Source organism: Podarcis bocagei (genome assembly GCF_964188305.1).
Source record: "Podarcis bocagei genome assembly, chromosome: 7".
Taxonomy (NCBI): domain Eukaryota; kingdom Metazoa; phylum Chordata; class Lepidosauria; order Squamata; family Lacertidae; genus Podarcis; species Podarcis bocagei.
Window position 1 is genome coordinate 28,802,176 of NC_138132.1, and position 22,436 is coordinate 28,824,611.

Sequence of the window (22,436 nt, forward strand, 5' to 3'; positions counted from 1 at the left end):
CCGCTGCCCCTTTGCAATCCTGCATCCTGTATGTAGTCAGTAGTTGTTTAACTTTGTTCTGCTGACTAATTAGGCAGCTGCCATCTTGGGCCCAGCACACTTCCAACCCTAGATATGTCCTAACCGGGCCTAAGTCTTTTGTACACCCACCTGCAGCCTACAATCTTTGCCCCCTCAGGCGCTGCTACTGGTGTAAAAACCTTGTGCTCATTCAGAGAGGACATCTCTTCCTCCATTGCCAGTTTCCAGCGCTCTGCCTCCTCTTTTGGTAACTTTAACACCTCCTGAAAACTCTTGGGTTCTGCACTTACACTAAACACATTTGCAGTATCTGGGGAAAAACGCACTGGAGGCACTCCTTTGTTTTGTCTTTTAGATCTTCTGGGAGAAAATTTTTCTTCTGACCCACTTTCCTCCTCAGAACTACGACCTCTCTTTTGTTGCTTAGCAACTGGTCTCTGGCTAACTTCACTTTCCTGAGAGCTCTTATCTGAACTTTCCTCCCCCTCAGACTCTGATTCTCTGTGTTTACCTTCAGAGTCATGGAGCTCCTGGGAAGGTTCAAACCAAACCTCAGTATTGGCATGTAGTCTCTCCCAGCCACTATGTTCACAAAAACTGGCATTCCTGGAGATCACAATGCCATTTGTCCCTTCAGCAAAGCGGAAACCTTTTCCCAGCTCCTGGTAACCCACAAACACTAGCTGTTTGGTCTTAGGATCTCCCTTCTTTCTCATTTGTTTCGGAATTAATACCCAGGCTTTTGATCCAAACACATGCAAATGGTCAATTTTAGGTTTTTTCTGAAACAATTTAAAGTATGGGGTTGTACCTATTGTTTGGTGAAAGAGCCTATTTTGGAGATAACACGCGGTGAGCATGCTCTCCCCCCAATAAGACATGGGCAAATCAGCATCATCAAGCATAGCAAACATCATATCTTGTAAAGATCTGTTTTTTCGCTCTGCAACGCCATTCTCCTCTGGGGAAAAAACGTTCGTTTTCCTATGCCCAATGCCACGCTTTTGTAACCAATCTCTAAAGGCATTTGACATAAATTCGCCACCTCTGTCCGTCTGAATCCTTCTGAGTTTAATGGACAGAAATCTTTCCACAGATGCCACCCAGCCTTTAAACTTAGTGAACACGTCACCCTTATTCTTCATGGGAAAAACCCAAGAATAACGCGTGGCGTCATCCACAATTGTTAGTGAAAAACGCGATCCACCCCTGCTTACAGCAAATGGACCAATTACGTCCATGTGAACCAGCTGTAGCGGTGACTCACTAACTCTGTCACTTCTGGGGTAAGAGACTCTGTGGGTTTTAACCTTTTTACAGACATTACAATCAAGGTACTTGTTACAACTCTTTAAATTACCCCCATCAGCCAATTCAGACATTTTTAGTACACTTTTCCAGCAAGCATGCCCCATTTTCCTATGCAATAAGTGCACACAGTTGTCATGTATAGCTTTGTTATTCACTGCAGGCTGAGATTTACTGACTACTGCTGCAACTTGAGATCCTGCTTTAAGCCAAAACAAGCCTCCCTCTGACTTAGCAGTGCCTAAAATCTCACCAGCCTTCTTAATAATGCAACTGTCTCCTTCAAAATACACTTTAAACCCAGCTTTCAGCAAACAATCTACAGACATCAGATTGCTCCTTAATGACGGCACACAAAGTACATTTTGCAGGCATTCACGAAGACAAGGAACAAAAACTGCACCCCCCGAAATCACTTCGGAAGTACTTCCGTCTGCTAGAGCCACCTGGCTGCGCTGTGCTGAGTTCTTGGAAACAAACAATTCATCTGAATTCACGATGTGGCGAGATGCTCTCGAATCGACCACCCAGACCGCTTGTTTCTCATCAGCAATCTTGACCTCGCCGGTCACCAGCTGAGCCGACTGTTTTCGTTTGAAGAATTTCCTTTTACGCTGCTGCTGCTGCTGATCTCGTCTCTGCTCCTGCACCGGCAACTGAGACTTGACCAACTCCGGACATTGTCGTTTTAGATGCGCTGAGGACCCACATCGGAAACAACGCCTAACAGCAAACGCTGACTCCTCACCAGTACGCTGCTTTTGCTTCACCTCTGGCACGGCATGAGAACTCCTTCCAAACCGCCCGCCAGTAGAAGCCTCTGCAGCCACCGACCTTTCTTGCCTCTTCTGCCATTCTTCAATCAAACGCCCAGTAACGTAACTGACTGATAAATCATGCTCCTGCATGCCTTCTAGAGACAAAACTAAATTATCCCAGCTTTCCGGGAGAGAACTCAAAATAATAGCCACCTTCTCCTGCTGGTCTAATGCACAGTCTCTTTCCTGTAGCGCAGCAAACTTTAACTGTAAACTGTGTAGGTGTTCTTGCATTGTAACCCCAGGCTGTAACATTGCCTTGTACAATGCCTTGCGAATGAACAGCTTGGAAACCGCTGTCTCACGCACATGGAGTTCTTTAAGTGCTTGCCACACACCTCTAGCTGTCTTGATTCCCCTCACATACGGCAACTGGGAATCTTCCAGCCCCAAGACAATTGTGGCCCTTGCTCTTTGGTCTTTATCGAGGTCTTCATCATCAGGCTTCGTAGGAAACTTACTCACCACTTGCCAGAGACGATCCCTCTGCAGCACTGCCTGCATGCGTTCCGACCACAGCAAGTAATTGGAGTCATTCAGACGCTCAAAATCCATCTGAACTGGTTGTGAGGCCATCTTGAGAGCGATGTCCCTGGAACCCGGAACCAGCTACTCACGACCACCGAGAGAGAAAACAGGAACCACAGCACCCAGCACTCACACGCTGCAGCTGTTGTCCTTCTGTCCGCTGCGTCACCAGCTCACCACGGTCAGGAACCAGCCAGGAACAACAACCTCTGGAACTACTGGAACCAACGCCGTTGATGCTGACACCACCGCAACTCAGGCTGGCAGCACAATGCCCATAACCTCATGGAACTTTAGAGTGTCAGGCATAGCCCTATTGGCTTTAGCCCAAACGTAGCAGAGTTTTCCTGCACAGCGAAGAAGCTAGTTGCGGCAGTAATGACTAGTCAGCTAGACTCAGAATAACTATTTACAGGATTTATTAAAAGGAGAAAATAAAACCAGCAGAGTTTCTGCATACAAATAAAAGCAAAATAAATCCTCTTTCTCTCTCTCATAACCATACACAGCACTTCTAACTCCTAACACACCTCACATCAAACTGTGCTAGCAATCCCTAGATAACAGAGTTGAGTGCTGCTCGTTAACCAATCAGAGTGAGTAGTTTCTAGGTCAAGCAGACCTGGGCTTTCTGCCAAGAGTAAATTGACACCAGCTTGAGTTAATTGGTGAAGCTAGAATCTGCAAGTTTCTCACGAGAACCAATTAACAGAAACTGAACAATCCAGAGGACTAACTGTAACAGCAAAGATGGCATAAGTGTGTCTGAAGACTAAGTTATTGCAGTTTGAGCAAAAACATACTTATCAGAAGTCTTTGTCTCCTTGCAGTGTGCAAGCCTGCTGCTCCATCAACAGCATTAGTGAAGAAAAATAATGACAACCATTGTGAAATTGATTGACTGATGGATTGCACTTTTGTCCCAGGAGCTCATGGTCCCCTGCTCCATTTTAGCCTCTCAGCCAACTCTGTGGTTAGGCTTAGAGAGAACGACCACATTCACATATTATGACAAACTACAGTTTATTAGGAACGAGCTGCAGCAAGACTTGGTCTCAGACCAGCTGAGAGGGAATGCGCAGAAGCTTTCGTTTTTGCTTTTGCTTAACTACAGCTTGCCATGTCATCCAGATTTGGAACTGTGGTTAATAACTACAGTTAGTTTTTAAAAGCCAGCTTTATTTATTATTTTTATTTATTTATAAAAGTATTTATATACCACACTCTCGCAAAACATCAGGGCAATGGACAGCAGTGTTAAAAAACCTTTAAAAGGAGTACAGTACAATAATTAAAATGACTGGCTTCATAGTTAATAACTATTGTTTGACCCTGATGACACAAACCAACCATACTTAAGGAAAAGCTTCTGAACTACTCATCTTAGCAGTACAGGAGCAAGAAAAGTAAACTACGCAATCCTGAGGTTTACTGAAGCTCATCACATCTCACTAAGCTAGGGTTTACAGTGGTGCCTCGCAAGACGAAATTAATCCGTTCCGCGAGCCTCTTCGTCTAGCGGTTTTTTCGTCTTGTGAAGCAACCCTATTAGCAGCTTAGCGGATTAGCGCTATTAGCGGTTTAGCGGCTATTAAAGGCTTAGCGGCTATTAAAGGCTTAGCGGCTATTAAAGGTTTAGCGGATTAGCAGCTAAAAGGCTATTAGCGGCTATTAAAGGCTTAGCGGATTAGCGGCTAAAAGGCTATTAGCGGCTTAGAAAAAGGGGGGAAGCAAAAAAAAAAAATCGGAACACTTGCAAGACGTTTTCGTCTTGCAAAGCAAGCCTATAGGGAAAATCGTCTTGCGAAGCAGCTCAAAAACGGAAAACCCTTTCGTCTAGCGGGTTTTCCGTCTTGCGAGGCATTCGTCTTGCAGGGCACCACTGTAATGTGAAAGTGACCAAAACTGGTCCACACACACACACACACACACACACACACACCAGCACTTTTATGTTATACATACCAATCCCTGGTATCTGAAGGAATCATAAACACTCCTGATGAAAAGCCAGAATGGCCACAGATATTCAAATCTGAATTCCAAAACAAAATCAGCCAGCAGCACAAGGGCCCAAACTACCAGGAATTTCAGGTACAGAAACGTACTGAGAAAGAGAAAAAAGAAAGCAAAGCATTAATTTAGCAAACATAGGCAGTACCAAAGCAGTCAAAGGAACATGTTTTTCTTGTTGAAAATAAATACATTTGAGGTAACACTATTATTACATGAAGATGTAATGTTCAGGGAAAGAGGCAGTGTGTTGAAAATGGCATTACTTAATTGAAAACATTTTTAAAAACTTGTTTACTTAAGTTTTAGAGCTTTATAAATCTTTGGCACTATTGTTTTCTGTTGCCAGCTTCATGCTGATGCTGGTTTAAATTTGGTAGTGATATGTCCATGCTGCATTTTATGTTTTAAGGTTGTTTTGTTTTGTTTTCTTTTTTAAAACACAACTGTACACCACCTAGATTTTTTTTTTTTTTGTTAATGGACAGACAAAAATGTTGTAAATAAATAAAAGTTACAAACATGTTGATTGCTTTCACACAACATGATACTGGTAAGCCAAAAAGCTTTGCTGTACATCATGGCTTGTTTGGAGCAAAACAAACTACAATTGCTAGTTTGGATGCTACACCAGGAATATATTTCATTGCTTTCACTCAGAGGGAAGTGAAGCAGGACCTATCTTCACAATTAAAGTACTGTAAACCATTAACTATGGTTTATCATGCCATATGAAAGCAGTCAGTCAGTGTATGTAACTATGGCTTACTGTGACATGTGAAAAGGGCCACTCCCCTCTCCCGCCTTCTCGCTCGCTCGCTTCCTCCCTCCCCCTGAGGTGGAATTCAAGGGGTGCCTCTGCAGGCATGCCGCCACCACCACTGGAGGAGCAAAGAGAAGCAGCTGTGGCAGCTTTCAGATTCTCATGAAAGCCCCATGAAATCACATGGAGGCCTCCAGACGCTTCATGCAACCTTCCTGAGACCCTGTTAAGTGAGGCAGATCTCAATGGAAGAGGCAAAACCCCTGGTAAGCGAGGCTTCAATGGGGACCGCAAGTTGGGGTCCAGACGGTGTGCCCCTAGGTATAGATGTATATTTATGCTGCGGCCAAACAAAATTTCTACTCCTTTTTAAAGAGGCATATTGCACTACTCTTGAGAACAGCTTCAGCTAGCAGCTCTTTTCATAATTAGAAAGAAAATATATTTGTCACTGTTGTTCATTTTGGTTTACAGTTTGGGGACGTAAGTTTGCAGTGCTAATAATTTGTATTTTGCACAAGTAAAGGATGCAGAAGTCTTGTATTTTTGCCCCAAATTGAATTCCACATAAAAATCAGAGGATGACAATGTCAAAGTCACTTTGCAGCAATTTGGAGTCCATAACTGTCACATGCTTATAAGAGTAGTACAAAAACTTCAGTTCTCATAAAAGTTCAGAGAATTAAGTTGGTGTGAAGGATAAAACTGTTTGCAGCTACACTGCATACCAGCACTGCAGAAAGTGTGAAAAACGATGAAGCTAAGTACTAACAATAGTCTTATTTCATTAAAACACAGCAAGATGCCCCACCTCAGAGTAAAGGAAAGTATCTCAGAAAACAGTCACTGTTTACCAATTAATGACAATGATTATTTCCTAATGCAAGGTGCCATGTAGTATCTTTGCTGGATTAACTTTCAAACAGCATATGATTGCAATTGTTCAGAGAACCACAAGTTGTCCCACATACAAAGCAAGCAGGCATGGGTTATTTATCCAAAGCTTGGTTTGTTTTCCAGATGCTGTTGCCCCATGCCTCTGTAGCTTGGGATGGTGGGGGGTCAAACAAATGATAGTTAAGTAAGGCTGTTAGGTTCAGGCATAATGCCAAGCCATAGTTAAAACAGGCCATGGTTAATAAACCAAAAAATGTGGTTTCACATTGCGGGCTGTTGCCAGAAAGCAAACTATGGTTACTCTGCTGGGCTTCAATGTTCAAACAAACCACACTTTGGCTATACTGTAACTTGGTGTTATGTGCAAACCACATCACTGATAAAGGCTCACCTCAGCCTTCTAGATTCATTTACACCGCAATTACCTGCATTTCACAGATTTTAAAAGGTAGGGCTCTGCTTTTTAGTTAATATTTTGATATTCCAAAATAAATGGCCTAAAACAGGCTAGCAATAGTTGAAACTAAACTTTGTGGCTGCTCCCATGCCCCTTATCTCTCCTTCTGCATCCAGGATGAGGTCTGTTTTTATTGCAAGTCCTTTAAAGGACATGGATCCATAGGAACAATTAAACTGCTATTGCCATATGAGAAAGTGCAAAATAGGAACAATTTTTAAAAATCCAATAAAAACTTACAGCAGCTAATCACAGCATCAATAGCAGTCATGATTTACCCTTGGTGAACAACAGGTTTATTTCTGTACAGAAATAAGTACTACAATGTTGCCTGTGAAAGGCTTGCTGACAACAGGCACTCTATCCAAACTGAGGATAACAGATGGATTTACATGAGGACTGGGCCACTATGGCTTGGCATTATGTGAGTGAACTTCAGGCTCACTTGCTTCCTTCTCTGCCTCTTCCCCCACAATCATATTGTAGTTTCCAATTCTGGTTTGGAGGGCAAGCACAAATTATTGTTTACTAGTCTGGATGCAATGGCAAGCTGCAGTTTGCCACAAAAATAAAACATGGGGCAATGAGAGGGAAGGAGAGAGGACACAAGCCTAAGGCTCACTCAGGCAGTGTGAAATAATTGTTCGGCATTATGTCTGACTTTGGCAAGTAAGCCAAGTATTACTCTTCTATGCTTTTCCAGTGGGCCTACTAGAAGTAAACAGAGAGACCTTCAGTGCATGGATCTCAGGAAGAACTCTGCATAACTAACTTAACAGTCAACTAAAAAGAAATAAAAACTCATATTAACTTAATTTATTTGTATAACCCCTGCCCACTCCAAGTAATCAGGTCAGGCTGCATGGGGTACAAAAAGTTAATTCATAAACTTGAACAACCCTCTAGGATCGTTTTACTGCCTGAGCACAACAGAAAGTACCCTTCCCATCTGATGACATCTCACATTCTTTCACCAGAATAATTACTCCATCCAGTTCCTGCGAATAGTTTGAAGAAATTATTTCGAGGGAATGAAATACACATTACACAATAAGGGAAGAGCCAGTTTGGTCATTACAACAGCAATTAAAACTGAGATATTTTCAAGCAGTTAGCAAACATCCACCTATTACTGAGAGCCTTCCCTATCTTTCAAGCACTGGCAATCCCTGAACAATATGCACAATGCTATTTTGCTTTTCAAGAGTTTGCTCTCTTATTTCCAAGATAATGTCTAAAAGCCACCATACGTGCTGGAAGCCTGTACAACAGAATGGAAACAACTTTATCTGCATAGTTTATAACACCTTATACAATTGCCGGAGAATGATCTTGTAATAAGATATTGTTGGACAAATGTAACCCACCTCCTGGGCTCCGGTTTCATGTGCATACTTCAATGATTTGCCCTGCTCCACCAAAATAACTGTAGCCATAATAAGAGTTCTTAGCTGCTTATATGAAGTCTAGTGCAGACCTGGCATTCCCAATCTCTTAAATGCTATAAAGAGATTGGGAATGTGTCATAGGACTCATGAACTCCCTTGCCCTCTCCTTCCATGGTAGGTTTTATATATGGCATCGTGCTACATCTTTAATAATGGCTATGGCATTTATTTAAAGTACCTGCACTGCTGTTCAGCAGGACAAGACGAAGTGTGGATAAGTGAGCGGACACTAGTTCTTCTTACAAAGTGCTCTTTTGGGCAAGGTGAGCTGTCCTTTCTCTGGCTGAAGGATGGGGCCAGACTAATCTCCCTCTTTCCATGATGTTCTTCCTTGGAGAGGGGAGAAGCAGCTTTCCACTGGCTCTAGGTCATCTGGCCCATTGTTTTTAATACAGTATTGGTAATGCTAAGCAGTTTATAACTCTGCGCTGACACAAACACAACACTATACAAGCGCTAATTAATGCAAAAAGAGAGGGCATTTGCACAAGAGACAGGCGGAGGAAGGACCAATATGCTGCAACATGCTCCCTGATGTTCTTAGGTCAGTAGATCAGGAATATTATATTTGCCTATGGGCTCTAGGCATAATCTTGAGTCAACAGCAGCAACAACATGTCTAGCAGTATAAAAAAACTGCAGTACCTCAAAGACCTCAAAATATATGGAGGTACCTCAAAGTACCTCCATATATGAAACAGTCCAGAACCTGCAGTCACATCTGAGGACCTTCATGTGCCCCCTTCACAAAAGGTCCAGAGGGTGGCAACAAGAGAATGGGCCTTTTCTGCAGTGACTTCCCTTGTGGAATGCTCTTTCTAGGAAGACTCGCCTGGCGACATCCTTATATATCTTTAGGTGCCAGGCAAAAACTTTCTATAACCAGACCTTGGGCCTTTAACTACCTATGACCTTTTTGAAGTGGGCAGGATGTTTCTAATGTATTTATTTTTCCTCTTGGTCTTAATGTATCTATGTTGGGCGGAAGTTTGCCTGTTGGTTTGGTCTTTAGTAGCTTTGTGTTCCCTGAGCATGACTAACAAAGTCAATGAAGAAGAAAGAGAAGGAGAAGGAGAAGGAGAAGGAGAAGGAGAAGAAATTTTATATAGTATGAGCAAGCTTGCCAGAGGAAGTAAAAAAAGGAAGCCCTGCAAGTAAACCTGAACAGCAACGCAGAACAATGTTTTCTGAATATTACTTCAAGCAAACAAGCAATTATAGAATCATAGAGTTGGAAGAGACCCTGAAGGTCATCAAGTCCAAGTCTCTGCAATGCAGGAATCTCAACTAAAGCATCCATGGCAGGTGGTCATCTACCCTCTGCTTAAAAACCTCCAAGGAAGGGGAGTCCACCACCTCCTGAGGGAGTTTGTTCCACTGTCAAACAACTCTTTCTGCCAGAAAGTTCTTCCTGATGTTTAGTCAGAATCTCCTTTCTTGTCACTTGTATCCATTGGTTCAGGTCCTACCCCCCAGGGAAAAAACAACAACAAGCTTGCTCCACCCTCCATGTGACAGCCCTTTAGATATCTGAAGATGACTATCATATCTCCTCATAGTCTCCTCCTTACCAGGATAAACTTATCCTATTCCCTCAAGTTAGAAGAAAAAGCCACTAAATTAGGAACTGCCACCTCTGGGCACAAATAGAGGCCTGAGAAAAGAAGACTGAATTGCTTGGTTTCTAGATTTGTTTAATTTGCAGATTCTGCATAATGTTATTACACATTTTGATCACAAACTTTGCTGAATAAATGAGCAGAATCTTCCCCTTTTGAGCAGGTAGCATTTTCTCTCACCTAAATCATCCACACCCCTCTGAAAAACAGCCCTGTAGGCTCTGTGCAGGCACCCTGAACAGCAGCACTTACAGCAATTCTCTGGAGCTCAGATTCCTCCTCCATTCTCTTTTCTACGCTCATCTCATTTCTACCTTCTTTTGTTGCACTCCCCACCTTCTCTGCCTTTATGTGCCATTTTATTCCATTGCAATAATAATAATAATAATAATAATAATAATAATAATAATAATAATAATAATAATAATAATAATAATTTATTATTTATACCCCGCCCATCTGGCTGGGTTTCCCCAGCCACTCTGGGCGGCTTCCAAAAGAATATTAAAATACTATGATACATCAAACATTAAAAGCTTCCCTAAACAGGGCTGCCTTCAGATGTCTTCTAAAAGTTTGGTAGTTATTTTTCTCTTTGACATCTGGTAGGAGGGCGTTCCACAGGGCGGGTGCCACTACCGAGAAGGCCCTCTGCCTGGTTCCCTGTAACTTGGCTTCTCGCAGCGAAGGAACTGCCAGAAGGCCCTCGGCGCTGGACCTCAGTGTCCGGGCAGAACGATGGAGGTGGAGACGCTCCTTCAGGTATACTGGACCGAGGCCATCTATGTAAGTTGCTGCTGTGTGCAAGAGCTGAATGAAGTATATCCTTAATACAAGCATCAAAAATCAGAAAGTGATTTTCCCCAGCCCTGTTGTGTACCACAGAGCTTTTCCCATGACGTCAGTGTGCTAGGAACCTGTTGCCTACATCACAGAAGTCACAAACATGTAATAGAAAGGGGCAATGTTCATGCAGTTACTTCTAATTCCTTAAGGCTTTGTAACCTTCTGTCATATGCTGAGAGTGAAAAAATGAGTAGGTAGAAGGGCAATGTCTTCAGTTCTGGCACTGTTTGCCCACATCAACCATTGCCCTAACCAAGGGCCCACTGTTCACAACAGAGAGTAGCCTGTAGTTCTCCATGGTCCACTTGATAGGCAAACAGTGCCAGAAGAAGGGCATTCGTCACTCCACAGGCATAACTATTTCTTGGTATATGTTCATTCACTGCTGCCCAGTAAAGGCAGGATAATTTCACACTGACATCTGTGGATATGCCTGCTTTAAGCCCACAGCAAAACATCTTGCTTGGCAATGTAATAATCATTCTGTTAGGACTTATAGCAAAGAATCACAGCATGCAGGGTGCTTGCAGACTGTCACTATTTTCTGGGGGATTCAGTCACATCTCAGCAAATTGAAGCTGCACAATTCAAGCTGATTCACAGCTCTTGTGAAACAAACCCGCTTCCCTAGAGTATCAGACTGCATAAGGAAAGTAACAGGGAAATGCACAGGAAAGTGTGGGATAACACTTGCCTGATGCAATGTTATCTAATCTCCCCACAAACAAATCAGGCTGAATGTTCATTAATCAAGTCATCTGTAAGTTGTTTGCATTATCACCCTCCCACCCAGCATGCTCTCAAGTTTTTGTTGTTACTCTCAATGCATTATCATGAACACGGGGCTAGCTAACCTGTGGCACTCGTAGATGCTGAGATTATGACCCACCAATCTAATAGTTCATGATGATGGGTCAGAAAACAGGGCCTTAGACATTGATCTTAATGCATAGGCAGGCTATGACAGCTACAGCCTGGATCAGCAAACTGTGACCCTCCAGACACTGGTGGACTGCAATTCCTATTACCCCTGACCCAACTATTGCCTAAGCTGGCTGGGGCTGATGACAGCAGGAATCCAGAAGCAACTGGAAGGACACAGGTTATCTATTCCTGGTGCACTTAGATCTTGTTATCCAGTACATTCTTCTACTGCACCTTACTCTGTCTTATATGATCTAATTGAGATCCCTGCATTGCAGGGGATTAGACTATATGGCCCTCGGGGTCCCTTCCAAGTCTATAATTCTATGATACTACAATTCACACAGTGGGGGTTCTTTCAGCTTTTAGCAGCACAGATTTGTTATTCTCAGACCTAACATGTCATCGATCTATCTAGGCATTGTGATGTGATGGTTGTGACAACAGCCTTATTAACAGAGGATATTCACTACACAGAAGGACTTTGAAAGCTCCCTTACTATTGTGTTTGGGAAGTTTCCAATACATATGAACTACCCTTGAGGAATTAAAGAAAAGGTCCATCCACTTCAAAGCAGTCAGTATTCACAGCCATGGAGCATATGCATGCACTGCCTGGGGCGAGCATGAGGAGTGCGCCCTCAAGGGAGGGTAGAGTGTGGAGGGCGCCCTCCCATGCCCACAGTTCAGGGGAGGAGAGGGGCGGGGAAGTTGCTGTCCATTCTCCCCCTGCTCTCCACCACGGGTCAGGCCTCACCGCAGCCAAAGTGGGATGCTCTCCGCCAGCCGGATCAGATGTGACCTGGAGCCACTGCAGCCGAGGAGCTCTGCTCTGCGCCGCTGGGTCAGAAGTGACCCAATGATAGAGCTGCTGCCGCCAGGCGCGAGGTGTGCCACAGCCAAGGAGGATGGGCAGCATTGCTGTCGCCCACTTGCCTGCTATCATCTCCCGGGTAAAGGCCTGACCCGGGGAGTAGAGCTACAACAGGCACAAGTGCTGCAGCCAATGCGCAGCTCCTTCTGGCACTGAGCCAGGCTCCGATAAAGGAACCTGCTGTGGAGGTGCCTGTTTGTGCCCCCTCTCAAAATTGCACCTGGGGCCACAGCCCCCACATGCTACGCCTGAGTATTCAGTCCCTCTAGATTAGGGGTCAGCAAACTAAGGCCCGGGGCCCACCAGGCTCGTTAATCCAGCCTGCAAACTTTGCGGACCCTAACGCCCGCTCGGTCAGTCCCCCCGCTAAACTGGCGCGGCGCGGAGGCCTCGCCGCATGGGGACTGACTTCTGCGACACTGACGCAGCTTCAGATTGGCTGCAGGAAGCTCCCGAGGCCAATCCAAAGCCGCAGACACACCTGGGTGATGCCCCTTCCTTCCTGCTGAGGCAGCTGCATATGGCCAAGAGCCGGGCGGGAGGAAGTGGTGGCGGCGGCAGGGAGGCTGCCTCCGTCGCCCAGGCCAGCAGCATGGGCTCTGCGCCCAGCGAACCCCTGGCCGATGCAGAGGACGACGATGACGCTGCTGAAGACAAGGTGGCGGCAGCGGCGAGTGTGGTGGCGGGGGGTCCTTTTGGGAGGGGGGTGCTTTCAGGAGAGGGGTGCTTTTGGGAGAGGGTGGGTCTGGCCCTACACAAGGTCTGAGGGACAGTGGACTGGCCACCTCCTGAATAAGTTTGTTGATCCCTGCTCTAGAAGCTTACAAGCACAGCATAGGTGTTATACCCACCCCCACTTTATTTCTAATAACTGGAGTTCACAGATATACTATATAGGAAGGAACCATTATCAGCTTTCATGGCTAATGACCACTGATAGGTGAATTTTTAAAAGGGTTGGATATATTCTTAGAGGAATGGCCTAAGTCAGTAGTCTGTGCTGTATCTTGTAGTAGTTAATTTCCTAAGTTAATTATGTGCTGCATGATGAAGTACTTCTGTTTAGCCTGTCCTCAACCTACGGCCAAATCAATTCCATTGGTTCCAAGTTCTATTATGCACACAGAGTTCTATAATTAGAGAGGAAGAAAAAATGGTGTCTGTGTCTACTCTCGCTACACAAGGAGTTCTCAAACTTTATACCTCCAGGGCCCACTTGATACAGCTGAAAATTACAGAGGCTCACTAGTCAGAAAATGGTGGCAGGTACGAGTCAGAGTTTGTCCTAAACAGATTACCATTACCAACATAATTTTCTACAGATACAGTGGTACCTCGGGTTAAGTACTTAAATCGTTCCGGAGGTCCGTTCTTAACCTGAAACTGTTCTTAACCTGAAGCACCACTTTAGCTAATGGGGCCTCCTGCTGCTGCTGCGCCGCCGGAGCACGATTTCTGTTCTCATCCTGAAGCAAAGTTCTTAACCTGAAGCACTATTTCAGGGTTAGCGGAGTCTGTAACCTGAAGCATATGTAACCTGAAGCGTATGTAACCCGAGGTACCACTGTACTGTTTTATTTATTTTATAGTACAGTACATTGTTTATTGCTTAAATTTTATGGAGCAATGGTCTCATAAGATAGTAAAATTCATGTTATATTGCTGTTTTAGGGGTTGTTTTTAAAAGTCTGGGACGGATTAATCCATTTTGCATTACTTTCCATGGGAAATTGCACCTTGGTTTTGGAACGCTTTGGTTTTGGAACAGACTTCCATAACAGATTAAGTTTGAGAACCAAGGTACCACTGTATAAGAAAAGGCAAAATGAGGCGTAACAAGGTAAAAGCTACCCTAGAATTACAGGGAAGTGTAAGTTTAAATAAACAACTATATTCCTTATCTTGAGGCTCCTTTGGCAAGGTGTAGCATTCCTCCTACACTCTGATTTATTGCTAAGTTATAGAGCTGGATGTTGTAGGTTGTATGTAACCAATTATGCAAGCCAATTTGCTAGGAACAGCAGTATGTAAGATAGTCTTTCAGAGTAATGGGATTCAACCAAGTGGATTTTATATCAAACTTTTCTCCTCTAAAGGCCTATTCAGATTTTTTTTGAAAAGTTACGTTATTTTTCTGTAGGAATGTATTGAACCTGCTATAATCACTTGGTTCTTAGTTTGTCTTTTATAATTGGTTTTATTTAGGCTGTGATTTTGTATTTTACGCATTGCATTTCATCTTATTGGGCAGTTGAATAGGATAAACATCTGGCAGACTGACAGAGATGCAACACATTATCTTACTGTACTAACACCTGATGGCAAATGCATATACATATGCATTGTATGTGTGTGTGCTTGTGCGTGCGCATATGTTTATATATATGGTAGACACACATGAAGCGTTTTAAAAAATATATGCTACAGAGCCCATCCCATTCCAGTTTAGCCCTGCCACTCACAACTAAGAACATGCAGAAAATTACTGCAACAGTTCCAAAAGATGCTTAGGAGAGGGCAAAAAGTTTCACAATTGTGGGAATGTCACTTAGAATATTTTTCTAGCTCTGTAATGCGGTGTTAGTATAGAAGCAATTATTCACAACAAGCAAATGTTCCTGAACAGCAGGTCTGATGAGATAGAAACTGCAACTCAGCTGAAAAACACAAGAGGTCAGAGAAGATAAAAAGACTCAGGAAGCAGTAAAGCAGAATATAAGAAATATTACTCACAATGCCAGGGTTAACACGGTTTTCACATTGTAGTGAATTTCATTTCTGGTTAAACTAAGGCCAGGTGATTCAGAAATGTTGAAGAAGGTTAAAAAGGTAGCTTGCAAAAAAAGTGGGGAAGACATCTGGCTGCTTTGTAAAAGGGTTATGCTACACAGAAGCTGCATTACAGCACATTCATCTAGCTCAGTATTGCCCAATCTAACTGGCAGGGGTTCCTGAGGGTAACCCAGAACCTACTGAATATAAGGTATGTGTTCTATCAATGAGTTATTGTTCCCTGTTCAGAAAAAAGTAAGATAGTTTTAAAAATGCAACATACACCCCACTTCCACTTTGTTACCAGAGAAAGGTGACTATGGATCATAATTTCCACTGTATGTGCACTGCCGTATTACTGACAGGAACTCTCAGGGGTGTAGACACTGGGTGTTAACACTGCACTACTTGTGCATCATGTTTCTATAAATAAATGGAATATATACACCTACACTAGCTGCTAGAGACATTCTGCCTTTTAGATGGGTACCTGCTCCTGTTATATTGTGTGAAGTGGCCCTCTGACACTTTAGTTCTTCAGCTGTGTCTATTTTAATATTTTATTAATTCATCAATGCACCACAATGCAGTGGTGTACCCCTTTAAAATAAGGTGTATTTGTCTTTGCTTAGCTTTAAAAGAGACTAAATTATCACATGTCATTATTGAGAAGCTGATCTAGCCCACTATGAAAACTGAGCAGCAGCCAAACAAGCAAGAATTTAAGTTTCAGCGCCTTCAATCGCGCGCACACATACACACACACACACACCATGCTAATTGTTCAACGTACTTCATATACATACTTGCTGGTAGGAAAACCAAGGTAGATCAGACTCCTCCATCCTGCAGATGAGGTTCAGAGAATATTAAGTTGTCCTGCATTTAGCTAGCTTTGTGGCCAAAGGCAAAAAAAAAAAAAGAGCTACATACGTACATGCATTTGAAAGGGTTGGTGCAGGAGGGAACAAGTATTCTGTTCTTCCTCCACACCCAACATAGAAATCAGGCGGGTAGCTACAGGAGAGAAGCCCCCTCCTCCACACCAAGCACACAAATGCAGCTAGCCTCTTCAAGACAGACTGAGCCTCCTCTGCAAGCCCCCATCCCCAAAAAGTAATAAACATAGTTGTTCTTAAAGTTTTTAAATGCTCTTATTTTATTTTTTAAATTGTTTTGCTGTGCTGCTTTGTCATTTTCTGCACTGGGCTCCTTTTGAAGGATAGGTGGGATAAAGTTGTAATAAGCAACAACAACCAGTTGCCTATTTGAAACAACAAGCAGGACATGATGTACCATTCAGTACATCAGACAGTGATAAGCATATGCTTAATAATCCCATAGAAATTGATGAGAGCACTCAACTTGATTGGACTATGCCTCCCACATTTATTTGAAATAAGTCAACTATAAAACATTGTAATAGAAATGAATTCCTATGCCACATGTGAAAAGGGAGAAGACGGGAAGAATCAAGTTCTGCTCCCCCCCTTTTTTTAAAAAAGAGTGCCTTGGGTAAGAGAAGCAAGATCATTTAATCAAAAGAAGTAAAACAGGAAGAAAGCATAAGACTTTGATTATCATATTGCTTTCACTATCTGTGGGAGTTCATTAAATATCTATGCTATTCCTCCATATGGAATAGGATAAACTCTGAGAGCATCTGAGAGCACGGTTTGTATAAAGCAAGGGTTGTCAATGTGGTACCCACCAGATGATGTGGATTACAATGCTCAGCATCCTAAACTAGAATGGTCGACAGCTAGGGATTGCAGGAGCATAGTCCAAAAATCTGGAGGGCACCATGTTGGCAACCCCAGTATAAAGAAATCATTGCAGATGGATATAACAACAGGATGGAATCCATGGTGTGTTAAAAAGCAAGCATGGAGTGTCAGGGTACACTATGATGAAAGTGACTCTATATGTGATCTTAGTGGCCATTCTGGAACAAAGCAATATTAAAAAATGCTAAATTACTATATATCAACAGATTCACTTGTGGACTGAACAGAGACAAATAATGTTTAGCACATTATATGTGTTAATTGGTATTCCAATGCCAGAATGTCTTTGTTATCAACAACCATTTTGTTAATTACCATCTTTAATTAGTAACTTGTCACTGTATTTTTCTCCATTTCATTTCCCTCTGACCTCATTCTTTCATGTATTCATTCACTGTTTACAATCCCCACCCTCCAAACAAATGTGTAGATAGATAGATAGATAGATAGATAGATAGATAGATAGATAGATAGATAGATGATAGATAGATAGATAGATAGATAGATAGATAGATAGATAGATAGATAGATATACACCTGCAACTCAAGGTTCATGCAACTGATGAAGTGGACTGTAGTCCACAAAAGCTTATGCTATAATAAATTTGCTATTCTTTAAATTTCCACAAAACTCTTTTGATGTTTTTAACAGAGGAAGAATACATAAAAATGGAAATAAAAATCTACCAGTTTAATTTCAAACTCCTCTCTAAACTAAACCTGCAGAAGACTGGCATTAAGTGCTATCAAAGCTATGCAATGTTACAAAGAGCTGCATCAACAATGAAATGAAGGCTTTATTACAGGTGGTGTCAAGGAATAGAGACGTCAAAGGCTATTTTTAACAAAAAATAAGCAGCTACAAATTAAGAGTGCAAAGAATAAAAGGAGAGAACATATCAAATTGAAGAATGTCAGTTTGAGATAAAGACTTTTAATACAGGCAAACGAGAAGGAGAAGAAACAGAAAAGCCCAATCAACTCAAGATGACTGAAAGATTGTACACACACAGTTTTGGCAGCAAGCACCACTCTTTACATATGAGAGATATGACAACAAGCAATTAGAAAGTAGCACGTGCCAATTTCTTAACTAACTAGATGGGGAAATGGGGGAGGGAAGTTCCAGCAAAAATGCCAAAGGGAAATAATTAATATTTGGCAACCCCAAATATTCTAGAGAAAGACTGAAGTTAAAAAAAAAGGCAGTTGCCTCATATCAGAGCAATATGATGTCACAGTCTATGAGCATTTAGTCAAAACTCCTCCTTATATTTGCTAGTCTGTGCCTAAGAAAAGGGGAGGTACCGGTAAGTAAGTTTTTGTAAATGTTCTCTGCCCGACCTTACTGAGGGGCAATTCTTTATCATCCTAAATTCAATGTAAGCCTACACGATAACACAACTGTACATAATACTGGGAAAGCAGGATCAATAATACTAGTCTGTTTTCAGGCAACCATTCCAAAATTATCGTCTGCTCAGAAAGGATATTTAGTGCAGTAATGCTGGCATTTGTACATTTTAGAGCTCATATAGCTAAAGAACTGCAAGTTTTGAAAACTCAAATACAGAGAAGACTAGCTTCAGAGAGAGGCAGCTAGGTTCAAACTCTTCTTGCTGGGGTATTCATCCATGCATTTCTAATGTTTGCATTCTGAAATAGTGCAGAGAATTATATTACCGTATTGGCCTGAATATAAGCCTCCCTTTTTTCCCCAAATTCCGACCGTAAAAAGTTAGAGTGTGGCTTAAATTCACAACCTTACAAAAATGGGCTTTTACGATATCACTGCTGAAACAGACATATGGTAAAACGAAACAGGTTTGAGTGCCTGTGGAATTTTAAGGGAGTGGCTTATATTCGGGTATTGTCTCTCCCCCCCCCCCCTTTGAATTTTAAACATGCGGCTTATATTGCGGCTTATATCCGGGTGCAGCTTATATTCGGGCCAATATCGTATATATTTTTCTGAGTGTGAACCACTCCTAATTGAGGCTGAATGGTGCTTTTAGCAATGTTGGAAGATAACTCCTTAGACAAGGAGACACCACAGAGGACCACACAAGTGTGCTTTAAGCAATCATGGGCAGGTTACACAAGAAGATGGACTCCCAGCCTTCCACACTACAGAAGCACTGAAGCAGTAAGATTGAATATAATGCAGGCTTCTAGGACAAGGCCTTGTAAACTTCAACTCTGTAAGAAATCAGCTCATTTATAGTTGCCTTAGACTACTGGTATTCAACTGGTGGTTCACGACCCACTAGTAGGATCCACTAGCAGCTGAACCAAGGTGGGTCGCAACAAGACCACTACCATGCAAATATATGGTAATAAATAGATCCCAAAATGCATGTTTGAGTGCTCGTCTCAAAAAGTTGAAGATACCTGTTTTAGAGCACCCACTGAAAATATACACACCATCCATCTTCTTCCTCTTAAAAAAAAAGAGAGAAAAGAGAATTATAAGAACTAACTTCATCACCATTCCAGGCTAGCCCTTTGAAAGACTCCATAATATAAGCTTTGTCTATTGGCTTTTTGTTTTGTTTTGAATTTAGCTTCAATTCTATTCCAAAATTTGAATATTACATACCATAAACCAGCAGAGCCTTTAGAAGGGAGGGGGGCTGTTGTTATTTATGGCGGCAGCAACAGCACCACCACAGTGTGTCTTGACACTTCGGATGTTTTCAAGAAAAGAATGTCTCCATCAAAGGGAGTTCAGCCCTGGGAGCAGTCACTTAGTGGACAAGGAAAAGGGAATTAAGTATATGTCTTTAATACAACTAAATTGAACTAACTGTAAATATCAAGGTAAAAATGGTTCTTCACTGAAGTCCTGAGCATCAGTGGTGGAGCAAATGCCTGCGCTGCCCAGGGTGGGCACGCTCCCAAGGGGGGCGTGGTGTGGAGAGTGCCCTCCCAGGCATGGGATAGCCACTCGGGTGCCCAGAACGGTGCGCGCGCCCTGCAGCCAGGGCCAGAGCAAGCCACCCACCGGGGCGCCCATGGCAGACATTCAGTTTGGGGTAGGCTTGGGAGTCGTCGGCGGGCGGCGGGCTGAATGTCACCCCCTCAGTGACGGCACCCGGCCCTGCTGAGCACTGATGTTTTAAGTGCCTTGCCACTGAAGCCAGAAACACCATTAGGTCCATTAATTTCAATGGGTTTACTCTACTCTGAATAAAGCTTAGTTGGCTACAACCCAGAGTTTTTACTTGCCTTTCTATTATCATTATGTCTGCATACAAATTGAAGAAAAATACAGTATAGGAACATGTTGTTGTTTTTCTAAATTCTGTTGGGAAATTGTTGTGAATCTTGGTCAGCTCTCTCCCAGCCAGTCCTATGATCCACTGTACTAATAACCCCTTGTTCACTGTGCTATGACTGAAGTGGTCCCTTAGGACTGAGCTGTCCAAAGAATTAGATAAAGACTCTTATAGGCACGAGTCCAGATGTGACGAGGAAGAAAAACATCTCCTTCTCTCTTTTACCACACAGTTCAGCAAAGTAGCTCCCCTACTGTGGAGTCCGCATTTCATGTACAACTATGATACTACTATATAAAGATTGCTGCTACTTTAAGGCAGATCAAGAAAATACCCTAACTTGAAAGTGTGCAGACCATGACTAATGTGATTACATGCAGCATCCCTCTCATGTCATGACCTACTGATTATAGAATCAGGATAGGTGATATAAGAAAGGACAGAAGAGGAAGAGCATTAAAAAAAAAAAGCATCTTTGATATGCATCAAAGAGGCTAATCCTCATTAGCACACGCTTCTTCTTTCTCAAAGGGCATTTACAGTCTGCCAAGGAGGCATGCTTGTAGAAACTGTCAGTAAGAAATGAAATGACAAATAGGAAATAAAAGTTACAGTCCAGGTAAAACAAGCCCTAAAATCAGCATGATTCATCAGTACTGGGGACATACATAGAGCTGGCACATTGGGAAATGACAAGAAGAATAAAACTTCTGGCATTCCATTACAATCCCTTCCTGAAATAGAAAACTTAAGATGAAATTCATGATTTATAAGGGTCTTCTAAAAACTGATCAGAAATTTTAGTGGCTATGCAAACAGAGTATTTTGCAATTTCTGAAGCGTTTCACTTCTCAACTAAAATACTCTCAAAATGTTTTTGCTATCCAAAAAGGAAAAGAAACTGAATATTTTAGAAAGAGTAGAAAAATGAATTTTTAAATGCTAAAGGTAAAACACGTCAAGAACAGGAGCCCATTTTGCACAATGGCTCCAACAACAAATCTATAGACAAATGTGAGTTTCTAAACAGGATTTAGATAAGAGATGGCCAACAGTACTGCATCCAGCCATCCAGCACATGCCAAGTCACAGATGGGCAATGTGGTACTGCCCAGGCCAGCAGCAATATGTGAAGTGCCAATAGCTGCGCACAAGGCTCTGCGTCTAAGCTGGTCAGGCACACATTAGTCTCCCAAGCACTGAATGGAGGTCTCCGTCTTGTGTCACAGAAGCCACTGGGGCATCCCTCCCTTAGAACTCAGAAGACTGAGGGGTGGGGTGGGTCCGAAATGACACTATACTCTAATGTGTGCTGCACTGAGCTTAGACAGTGCTGGGGCCTGAAAATGGATCCAGGCTGCCCTGATTTAGACAAAGATATTCAGGCTACAGTACAGAAAAAAGATTCCTAAGCACAAAATGCCCATTAATGAACTGTAATCTACACACTGCACTGAAGAAACCCATGCAGGAATTTCAGTACATTAGTGTTCACCATAAAAAGAAATATCTGTTTTATATGTATTTGCTCCTACCTACTGCATCTACAGATCCCAAGTGTACTATAAATAGAACCAACAGATTATCACGGCCCATGATTTTCAACAATCTGCTTTTCAGCTCTTTCTGAACATCTAAAATTCTCCTTCAAGAATGTTTTAGTCATACAACTGAATTCAATATTCCTTTACTTTGCTTTTGCTAAGGAATTCCAAGTCCACCACCACCACCAGCATAACTCCATTTTGACCTGCAGGCTCAAGAATGCCTAAGAAATCACTTAATGATCCACCACTTAAGGAAGCATTGAAAATTCAATTCTTAAAATAAAAAAACTTGGGATTTAAATACTCTTGATACAGCATGATCAATGTCATGTTATTTTGCTATTTCAGAACACAAACAATGTGTCTCTGACATCTAGAATGCAATTTTGAAACACTAATGGTTTTTTTTAAAAAAATGTAATAAAACTTGCCAATAAATCTGGATTATTGTTTTCAATTTCTAAACATTGTACATTGCCTTGGAACACAGGGTCAACTTATAAATAATTACATAATCATTTTAGACCAAGTTTGGA

General features: G+C 42.3%; 1 protein-coding gene and 1 long non-coding RNA gene across 2 annotated transcripts in view; both read right to left on the reverse strand.

Moving 5' to 3' along the window:
* The window catches only part of LOC308592560, a 259,350-nt gene that overhangs the window by 67,089 nt on the left and 169,825 nt on the right, over positions 1-22,436 (reverse strand). The gene's annotated exons all lie outside the window — the stretch shown is intronic.
* Positions 1-22,436, reverse strand: part of MACO1 (macoilin 1) — a 76,705-nt gene that overhangs the window by 44,242 nt on the left and 10,027 nt on the right. Inside the window, exon 2 of the mRNA XM_081204067.1 lies at positions 4,641-4,782. Coding sequence (XP_081060193.1) covers positions 4,641-4,782 — 142 coding nt within the window. The remainder of the gene's footprint in view (positions 1-4,640; positions 4,783-22,436) is intronic.